Consider the following 11,358-nt stretch of genomic DNA (forward strand, 5'->3'; position numbering starts at 1 on the left):
CTTGCCCTTTAGACTTTGTTATAGTGTTGTCACAGGGTTCCCAGGTCTCAGCAGTTAACTTGATGTGTACAATCTCATCATAACCGATTAAAATGATGCCAGAACTACAAAAATAAGAACCAAGTTTTTATAAACCAGAGCAATCCTACAAAAGCATCTGTGAACAACACTGGCATTATATAGTATAGATGTATATTTTATGTAGACATTATTCTGTCTGCAGTGTGCATTTTGCAGTCATCTTTGTATTGTAAGACAGCATTTAGGCTTTTACAAACACAGACTCAAGTGCTGCATATTACATGCGGTCAGACGAAGCTCCAGCTGGCCCAGAGCAGCAGCAGGGTACCGGCGTACGAGCCCAGAACCAACAGGTAAAGGCGGAAGAGGAAGCAGTCGAGCTTAGAGCAGAGGGCCAGCCAATCAGCTTGAGCAGAAGACTCACTGTCCTCCTGGGATAAGGCCAGACGGAGGGAAACCAGCTCCTGGAACAGCCAATCCAGCCCGGAGGGAGCGTCCTGGATCTCACTCAGGGAAAGCGCATCTTCCTCCATGGTGGGCTCAAGCTCATAATCTATGAGAAGATCAAGGAATCTGGTTTTACCTATGCAGCTTAATCATGTAGTTTAATAAATGTGAAACCAGAGTAGGAATATGACTTTTTTTTAATATCCCCATCCTTGATACCAGTATTGTGATAAAGTTACACACTGGGATACAGTTTCGTCTCAGCTCAACACAAAACATATTCTTTCCAAATTCAACGTTTTGAATGTTTTTTTTTGTGTGTGTGTGTGTTTTGGTGTTTGTTTTTTTTCTAGATGGGCTAATCTTTGCCTTTAGATGATTTCAGAACTGTAACCAAACAGTATAAATGTGGTTGCATTGAACAGCTCTCAGGTTCAGTTTATGCTACTGTGATGATGATGATGATGATTTACCTTGATATTAAAAGTTAAAAAATATTCCTTGTAGGGAAGAAGGAAGTCAAAACACTCCTGTTTTTCATGCAAAAGTCGTAAAGCCTTCGTGTGGATGACAACAGTACATAAACATCAGTAGCGTTAGAATTATTTACATTTTTCATCCAAAAATCTTTTTATTAATTTCAACTAAGAGACATTGTATGATGTGGATGTTTTCACAGTGGCAGGTCATGTTGACATAATGCAGGAACCTTAATTTCCACTTCCACCCGCTCCAACTGACCATTAACCCTTTCATGCATGGCGTCCACTACAGTGGACAGATATTTGGAAGCCATTTTGAACCATTTAAGTTGTAACTACCAGGTGTTGAACCCCCAAAGTGTCGTCTATGATATTCCATCTGAATATCATTTTTGACCCTCTGTGATTTTGAGATATTGAATCTTAAATTCAAAATGGCGGAGGGTGGAGGAAATGCACCAAGTAGCTCAGGAATATCTGCTAAATACTTTTGTTGTCAGAGAAAAAAATAGGTAAAAGAAAATTTTTTACAACTAAATAAGATGTTTGAAATACTTTTATCAAGTTTTTGATAATATTTTTCCTGTACATTTTTTTCTGTGACTGAAAATACATCTGTCCACTCCAGTGGACGTTACGCAACAAAGGGTGTATTCTGTCTATTGGGCCTATGACATGTTTTTCAAATATCCTCTCTATTGTTGTTGTTATCTAATGTTCCTCTGTGTATTCATACCATTTGCTCTTAGTAATAAAATAATATATATATAAAAACATACATATATATATTTTGCCTATATTGATTTCCATGAATCACTTTTTACTCTGTTGACACATGGTGTCCACTACAGTGGATACATGTCAAAATACAATATATTAAAAAAAAAAAAAAAAAAAAAAAAAATTTGGCATGATTTTTCAATTGTTTAAGAGCAAAAATAAACAATAAAAAAATACTCTGTGATTTAATAATTCATGCATGAAAGGGTTAAACAAACATAAGTCTTTGCACACAATACTGTAACTAACTGAATGAATAAAAATGTGGTTACAGATGTGATAACAGTGAAAGAGAAAATATGACAAATACGGTAGATAAATGAGGAAGATAATAAAATAAAAGAATACATAAAGAAGTAAATAAAAATACATTTAAAAAACATCATAAATAAAAATAATAATAGTTGGCTCCCTTTCATCTAAGTGTTCTTCTACTCTTGACATCAATAAGCACCTGTTGGTTTTTTTTTTGCAAACAGACCTTTGATTTGGAGAATCATCAAGCAAGAACACACTCTGATATGTTTGAGTTTGTAGTTTACCTCCAGACTGGTTGATGTGGTCGAGGGTTCTGATGGAGGTTAAAGCACTTTCTGTGAAGCCGTGACCAGCTGAGCCGTATTTGTCCAGCAGACATGCAGACACTGACATTTCCCTGACCTCCTTCTCGCTGTGGTGGAGCAGCTTCACCACCAATATAGACTTGATCAAGCTAAGCATCAGCAGGGCCATGCACACCACAAAGAACACACCTTGAGCGGGAAGAGAAAACATTGGTTACTTTTTTCCATACACACACAATAGTTAGATTATGTCCAGTTATCGGAGGACATGGGTCTCTCCGGCAACCAATAATGCTGTTCTTTAATTGCATCATTGCCTTAATCTATATTTTTACACACAAATAAGGTTGAGAGGCTGTGATTTCACCTTCTGTGTTTCCTCCAATAAATCATTGTGTTAAGTCTGGTGGGAAATCTTCTCTACAAACAGGGAATGTTGAACAGTGGCCATTTTAACATGGGGGTTATCTGATAGTGGTGACAGCAGCAAGCAGGAGGGCCATTCCAAACTACAGGTTTATTGAGTTATCTGGACAACTTTAAAATAAAACCTGGAAAGATTTAAAAAGGAAAGGTCCATATTTTTCTCAGAAAAGTTATCCTGAGCAATCAGTAAACCTGGTTCTTTTTTCTATTTCATCTCTTTGGTACTTTTTAAACATCACCGACCAGGTCAGGCAAGTAGACATGAAAATGCTCTGTATACTGTGGTTTACTGGTGTTTACTGGTGAATTCATACAGGAATTCAGTTTTAAGATTTAGTGAAATTTTCAAGTTTAATTTTGCACATGCACTGTATACCAACAGACAAAATCAAGGTTGAAGAAGAGGAAATGTGGGTGCAAAACAAAGCTAATAAAAACCATAGAAAGTCTTACCTATGAGCGGTGTTCTGACAGCAGTTTCCGGCAGTTCATCTGTCAGGTTGACTCTGAATAAAGTGTAGCCCAGCAGTATGCTGATCTTAAAAGCAATGCGCGTACCGCTGTTCAGGGGCAAGTAGAAGCTGATCACATCTACCAACATCAGGAAGATGCTGGGGATGAGGAGACCAACCACGTACTGCAGGGGGCGTCGGCGGATCAACACCTAAATGAAACATGAGGACAAACAGCTGAGCTCTGATAAGACACTAATATGATTTATTCAACCACATGTCCTGAAATTTGACACAAATTACAAAATATAATAATTACAGTAATTTAAAATATGTGTAGCCTCTCTTTAGCAGTATCTAGCCATGCTGATAACTTCACCATCTCTTCCGTGTGTCCTTGTTACTCTGCATTATCCACACAACACACTGTCAACAGATTTTATGGGGATTATTTCTTTGCATTCACTCATTGTTTATTATTTCACTAATATCAGCATATACTTCAAAAACACACATAATATACTCACAAAATAATTTAAGAACATTATTAATAGCATCAGAATGCAATTTCTCTACTGTCGGCTATCTATAGAAAAAACACAATTTTTTTGTAAGTTTTCAAGATGCTACAGCTCCCAATTCAATTTTTCCAGCATTGCAATTCACACATAGTATCACACGCCATCGTAATGGTTTTTCCCTTTATCCACGATATCCATCCAGGCTCTCTGCTAATGTAATTTTTCCAACTTTTTGTTTGCTGGCTATTCCCACACATTTGACTGGTCTCAGTCTATGGAGCTGGTGATATTTAACCCCTGATAGTCTTGGCTTGTGGGAAATGATGTTTGTTAAAGGCCACTTAAAGCAGAAATATTAATAATGACATTGTCTGGTCTATAAAAAAGACAATTACATCTGATTGACAAGAGCCGTGACACTGTTTACATAAAAGTTGGTAAACTCTTCAAGTAAAGGCGTGGACTGCCCGTCCACCTCAAGGTATAATTATCAGTCTTTACAGCTTGAGCACCTGGTGTGGAAGTTAGTATGCACACAGACTATCTCAGTGGGCTTTTCAGTGCACTACAGTGCATGTGTCAACCTGTCCCTTTATTTCATGACGAAATATACCAAAATATATTTTTGATCAAAATGTCCCCACGCTTGAATTTGCATTATTACAAATGTTGTTCCAGTTTCACTTCACCTCTCTACTAAGGCAACAACAACATTAGAAGAGTATTTGCACTTTGCAGGCTATTGCAGTATTTATTGCATCATGTAAATAAAATATGTGTGTGGATGTGTTTATTTGTTTGGTCATAAGTGCTTCAACTATAAAATTGTTTCTTTCAGCTGTGTAATACATCTGTGTCATTTCATATCCTTTGCTTAATGCACATCTTTCTCAATCTCCAGTTTTATTAACATCCAACATTTTCTCAGAACTGGAAATAATTTTCCAGCAGAAAACCTCTAAGATGAAATATCTACCTTTAGCGATAAAACTGTCACAGTGTAATAATATCCCAGTGAGCCATGAAATGCTCCTTTACCAAAAAGCCTTTGCTCTTTAAGTTAAATAAATAGCAGCAGCCCTCCCTGATCTCCACCTGCAATGGGCTGTGGGGCCATTTTCCTCACCACTAACAAGAAGTCCATTGATCAGGCAGCCACTGAGACAGTCTCATTATGGTTGCTCACCCCACCCTGTCTATCAGACTCTCTCTCTATCTGTCTCTTTACTTGCCAGAAACAGCCTCAGCCTCATCATTTGGCATTAGCTCACTAGCCCGATCCATGAAGGTCGCAGCCAATTGCTTTACACTTAACAATTCTACTGCACAGTGGAGGAGGAGGGGGGGGGGGGGGGGGGCGCGCTGCGGGAGGGGTACTAACACACAGAGGGCCACAGTTTAAAGCTCACCATCGATAAGCAATCACAGCCATCACAGTGCAGTTACTTGCTCACTAGGAATGGCTTGTTACACAGTGGTTGCACCTCCACTGTAATACAATATTAAAGCCTCTGGAAACGTGGCTTGAAATAATAAAAAAATGTATGTATGATATCAAAGTTGAGTGTCTCATTAAGCATCCACAAAAATCTGAATGAAAATAAACATTCTTAACTATTAGAAAACTTAGCTCAAAAACAGCTCATTTGGCTGCTCAAACCATTTCTCAGGACTTTCAGCTCAAGTACCGTTTTATTTTTATTCATTCACTAAAACGTTTTGCTGATATGGAATAAAATCTATCAAATGGACCCTAGTTGATTAGAAAGCTTGACTAATCAACTAACTAGCAAAACAGGTTAAAGCAGCCAAATCTGTGTTTTTATTTAATTATACCTCCCAGAGTATGACGCTAATTGTTTTAGCATCCTCCATTCACTTACATGAAACGGTTAGCATTGCTATTAACTACCAAATCTGTCAAATGGATCCTACTTGGTTGAAAGTTTGAATAATCCACTAACTAACAAACTAGGTTAGACCACCTGAAACTGTGGAAACACTTTTTATTTAACTATACACCCCGGATAATTTCTGTAATGTTCGGATTATATAAAAAATAACCTGCAGTGTGACTTTATGTTGCAATTAAACCTTTTTTACTTTATAATTTAGATAATTTCCTCCAGTGATAATGGTGATGAATCTACATGAAGTCACATACATTGAACTGGATGTGGGCGTAGTTGGTGTCGTCTTGGTGCATATGCCAGTAGTGTGAAGGAATGGACAGTAGCTCCCATTCTCCGTCATTCATGAACTCCCTCTTATCATTAGCAATGGCCTCTGCACTCCTCCACAGAGCCAGGTCAATTTCCTTCACTGCAGAGGAAGAGATAATGAAGGATAAAAAAGAGGCGGAAAGTGTAAAACCAATTTAGGAAGGCAGTAAAATATCTGCTTTCTCTTTGTTTAATGTTCATCACTTTTGCCCCACAGTAAGAGGAGAGTTTGTGGGTTTACATGGAGGTTTTTCTCTGATGCAAGTGAGGTGAAAATGTAAATTGCTTGTTTCACTCTTCCTGCTTGTGTCTGTATTTATTTCATAAACACTGCAGGCATGAAAACTGAATTTAGTGAGCTTGCAAAACAAAATAACAATTTTACATAAAACAGACAAATTAACAACAGACCTGAGTGAAGCCAGCTGCGGAAGGTGAGGCTGCAGTTCTGCTTGTCAAATGGAAAGGCGTACATCTGCAGGCTGCAGGCCAGCACCACCTGCATGGGCCGGTAGTTCTTCACCGAGCCGGAGGAGTTGACATAAACATAGGGGATTGGAACAGACTTCCCCTCATCAACACTGAAAAGAGAGGTAAGGTGAGATATGAACAACCATTTGGTGGTCCAAGTGCTCACACGTTTATCATGCTTTAGTGGTATTTAAATGTACTTTTGATTAGATGTACTAAGACTTTAATAGACAGAGTTTTGCTCACTGTAATCATTCTTTATATTCATACTGACCATTAAGAAATCCCTTCATAATGCATTTTCATTGTAAAGGATGGGTTATAAAACTTGATATCCAACTTGATGAGGCTTTGGCCATCCAAATGAGTCAAATCAAGTTAACATCTTTCAAAGTTACTGTCTTTTTAGTACCAAATTCCCTCTTTGCGTCTCCTCGGACAGCGTTTTCCTGTTAAGTTGCAGTGCAAGGATCAAAAAGACAATAAATTTGAAAGATATTGACCGGATTTGAACAATTTGAGCAGCTGAAGTCTCATATTAGCTTCTAATAAACTTTTAATGGCTGTGGATTTTGTCCCCCAAATAGATGTTCAGTTGTGTTGAAGTGTTATCATCTGAGCCCTACCAAGTTGGTGATGTTAGTAACTAGTGTCCTAGTTGCAAATTGAGCATACAGCACAGTGTCCTGCCTTTCAACTTGCCAAATTTGAAGAATTGCAAGTTTGACCTTTAGCTTATTTATTGAGAAAGGCCTGTCGTCTTCTTTGATATTCTCACTGTACTAATGTCAGAAATTTACAAAATCTACTCATGATCGCTTTAATGTGATAGTTCAGTGCATATACAGTAAGTCTCATGGTAGACATTAGCACTGGGACAGATTCTCTACAGAGTTTACTGAAATTAATGGAGTCTACAGCCAGTTTAAGACCTTGGTTACTGCTGAAAACATGACAGACTAAGCACTTATCGTTTCAGTAATTTCTTACAGTTCACTAATGATAACATCAGGTATCCAGATGGCATCAGATGACAGTGAGATCTCATTGATGCCATCAAACTCCTCTGGATCCCAAACCAGGAACTCATCTGTCCAGATCTAAAAGAAAAAAGAAAAAGAAAGAAAGAAAAACAGCAGAGGAAGTTTGTGGTAAAATTATGTAAATCATGTATTTAAACGCACAATATGTGATTTCAGCTGCTAGGGGTCTCTCAATCAAAACAATAACAAAAGACGGAGTGTGATGACGGTGTGAGGTAGCAAGGAATCATGGGAGTTGTTGTCTTCGTTATTAAATAACCAGCTTCACCGGGATACGATTACTCCAGTGTTAATCATTCGGGATGTTTTTACTGGGAGCCGAATTATCCGCAGAGGTCTCCTCCTCTGCTAATTAAAGCTGTTTCACCTAAAAAAAAATCAATATTTCTTAGACGATGCTGCAGTTTATTTCTCTGATGACTTAAGATCCAGACGTCCAATGACTAAAATCCTTCCTCCGGCTAAAAGATATAGTTAAAAGCAGCCTAAATTTATCATGAAAATGTGGCTTAAAACTGAATAAAAGTCAATTTATAACAGTTACTGTGGAACAACCACAACGCCGATGTATTATCTTGTATGTGTGTAAGTTACTCTTTGGTAGACGCCATTGTAGCGGACAAACACAGCGCCGCCGTATGCATCTTGTGCGTGTTTACTTTGGTAGAGGAGGTATGACGCCATTGACGTGCAACCAAATGAAACGGTCCGTTACTTTGATTAAATTACAGATTTTTCTGGGTTTGAAGATTGTTGGAAACATTTGGGATAATGAAGCATTCAGTAGAACACAGTAGAGGGAAATAAATGACTGGTGTTATTTCAAATATACAGTATTGATTTTACAGAGAGGAAAACATGTACTAGTCCTTATACAACAAGTAACAAACACTGAGGGAAATGAGGAGCAACCTACCTGTCTGTACCAAATACTTGTAGTAATGCTCTGGGTCTTTCCATCCTGGGAAAAGGAGAATGTCTTAATAATAAAATAACACTAATAATATACTGTCTATACTTATAATAACACATTTATATTAAGGCTACTGTGTGGAGCAGATTGAGTTGAGTTGAACTGAGTCAACCTTATTGCCGTTACAACCAAAGTTGTTAGGAACTCGCCTCATTGCTTGTAATGCAACAGAACAGACAGGACAACTTTCAACACAGCAAACTAATAAAAACCATCATATAAATAAATATATTGAAATATATAATATATATATGTTGGGTAGAATAAGCCTCTTGCCTGCAGTATTATAAAGAGCTAAGTTAAAAAAAACCCAGATTTGTTGTGTTTCAGAAGAAAGAAAACCACATTCACATTGATATTAGCAGTAATGTGCATGATCTAATCTATGATCTAATCTAGCTCAACAGTCTGTGGTGCGGTCAAGTCATGCCATAATCTAACAGTACATTGCCATGAAATTTACTGAGACATTCACGCTCATTAGAGGATGAACCCTTTTGATCTTAATGACACCATGATCGTTGCTCCAGCGCAACCCTACAGATGGAAAATGTACATTTTTTCAGTCCTTTTACTGGTAAGACCCAAAAAAGGTGTGTTCAGAGTAAAGCAAATTTTAGAGGTGGTATAATTGCATGTAAGGTCCATTGTGGGCAGACCTCACAACAAACATTTTGACTTGTTATAGTAGGAAAAGCACAGGTGTTAGTACTAACATGGCTCTGTTTGGCTCTGTTCCTAAAGTTGAAAAGTTTTTTTTACTTGTTCTGGATAAATGTCTGTAGAGGAAATACACAATGAGGCTTAAAACGTGTTTTTGCTCTTCTCATTGATATCAGATCTCTTTAACCACTCTTTAAGGGGGGCAGGGGGGCAGCAGTATGATCATAGCAGATAGCCTTCAAAGTTCACATACCACATTGAGGACAGACTGTAGTATGAAGTCTACGTAGATAGTGGTAGGACTGGTCCAGTTGTGAACAGGTCGAACTCCACAGTCGTATTTCCGCAGGAGGGTTCTGGTCAGCTGGTTCAGAGCTGATCTCTTTGGCTTCGCTGGCACACATTCAGCCAGATGGGCTAAAAGACAGAGTAAGATTACCAACTAGACAAAGCAGGCAACTACTCAGGTTCACTGTGTGGTAATTAGTTTGCAGTAATCCTGATTAATTGTATGAACACTTAAGTACAATACAAACTGAAATGATCAGGGCTCAGTAGAGCCTTTCTTCTCATTTTTTGGGGGCCTTACTGGCTTAGTTCACCCCTGTCAAAAGGTTAAGGGATGTATAAAGTATTTGTCATTTTCTCTGAAATACAGTGCATACTGAAAGTAAATGCAGGGATTATTGTTAACCCTTGCTGGAATAGAGTTGAGCATATTTTAGGCTTCCAGACATAAATGAAATTACATTTATATTTTATATAAAACGTATTTTACTTACATTAGGTCAATGTGTCACTCTCTTACAGATTTAATATTAGTAGTTTGATGGTCTATTTTCAAACCGTAGTTAAATTCATGTGACACTTATTCACATGAAATTCAAAAATATGCACATATAGTAATTAAAGCCAAGAGCCAAGAGGGCACAATAACTTTTTCTTTACTAATGTTTTAATTATTAAACACTACGGTTTGAAAATAGACCATCAAACTATTCATATTAAATCTGTAAGAGAGTGACACATTGACCTAATGTAAGTGAAATAAGTAGAAAAGCACTGAGTAATGTCTGCAGTAATTTAATTTTCCTGGAAAATTTCACAAAGCAGAAATCTTAGGAGCAAAACACTGCTGGTGTTTCTAGCTTACAAATGAAAGAAATAATCAATACTTTTTTTTAGAAAATGCAAGTGTCTGATCTTTTCTTTTAGCCAAAAGGAGCATCTTACCTGAGAACAACAGCATCAGCCAAATGAGAGACATCAAGCTAAAAAAAAAAAAGAAACCAACCTTCCAGATTACAAGTGTCAGATCCAAAAGTCTTTTCTTTTCAAAAAAATATCCACAGTTTCATTAAATAAGTTGAACAGTGGCAGTACAGAGTGTGGAGAAGAGCAATGAGCAGGGTTGTGCCGACATTTTGGTCGCACTGATATTGATTTTCCACTGCCCGAGTAAGGTGATACATACAATAATGAAACACACCAGAGAGGAAACTCCCAGAAGGTTTGTTTAGTGCCAGTTCGTTGCTTCATTATAGGGGATCATGGACACAGGTTATTGAAAATGTGTTTTTAACCCAGCTGAAAACACCAAAGAGAGCATGTTGTTAAAAAACTCCCACATGTTCATTGCTGAACATCTTATAAACTGCTACTTCCTTCTCTTTAAGACCTATAAGTATTTTGTTTTGACATTTTATTTTGTCCCATGCAAAAGTTGAATCAATATTAGACATAGAGGTCATTATGACTGATCAAGTCAAGTCAGTTTTATTTGTGTAGCCCAGAGCAAAACTTACACCAGACACCAAATATCAGGATGATCAGGATCAGGATGAGTTTCAGGGCAATGTGTTTAAAATGATGCACAAGAGATAGTTGAATATTTCCATTGATGCAGGGATGCAGCCACAAAAACATCCTGCATCTTGACATATTTATAATATTCCACTCAGTATCATAAAGTGAAATAAAGATTTTAGAGTTTTCAGATGAAGGAGCAATAAAATACAGAATATACTGTTCCTGTGTGACACTTGTAATAAAAATATGGGAGGTCTTTTTTTAGAAATTAATGGGGAAATTAAATAAATATTAACACAATTGAAATTTACACCTGATTAATGGACCTCAAGTTGCAATTTTATTAAGGTGCCCACATTCCTACCTGACAAGTGGCTGTCACCTTTAAATATGCTTGGCCTAAAAAGTGAAAAGTTTGACTTGACACAAAAACTTTTTGACTTTTTGACAACTAAAAACAATCTCAGGTTTGTGCTAACGTTAAC

General features: G+C 37.4%; 1 protein-coding gene across 1 annotated transcript; it reads right to left on the minus strand.

The window, feature by feature from the left end:
- Nucleotides 1–275: 275 nt before the first annotated feature.
- Nucleotides 276–10,331, minus strand: htr3b (5-hydroxytryptamine (serotonin) receptor 3B). The gene is made up of 9 exons (XM_044371198.1): nt 10,298–10,331; nt 9,318–9,481; nt 8,345–8,389; nt 7,376–7,485; nt 6,326–6,495; nt 5,857–6,014; nt 3,173–3,383; nt 2,273–2,482; nt 276–574 (listed from the first exon to the last, which is right to left on the minus strand). Exons 1-9 carry the CDS (start codon nt 10,329–10,331, stop codon nt 309–311), a joined length of 1,368 nt encoding a protein of 455 aa, XP_044227133.1. The 3' UTR covers nt 276–308.
- Between the last annotated feature and the right edge of the window lie 1,027 nt (nt 10,332–11,358).

This window comes from Thunnus albacares, chromosome 13 (genome assembly GCF_914725855.1).
Source record: "Thunnus albacares chromosome 13, fThuAlb1.1, whole genome shotgun sequence".
Taxonomy (NCBI): Eukaryota; Metazoa; Chordata; class Actinopteri; order Scombriformes; family Scombridae; genus Thunnus; species Thunnus albacares.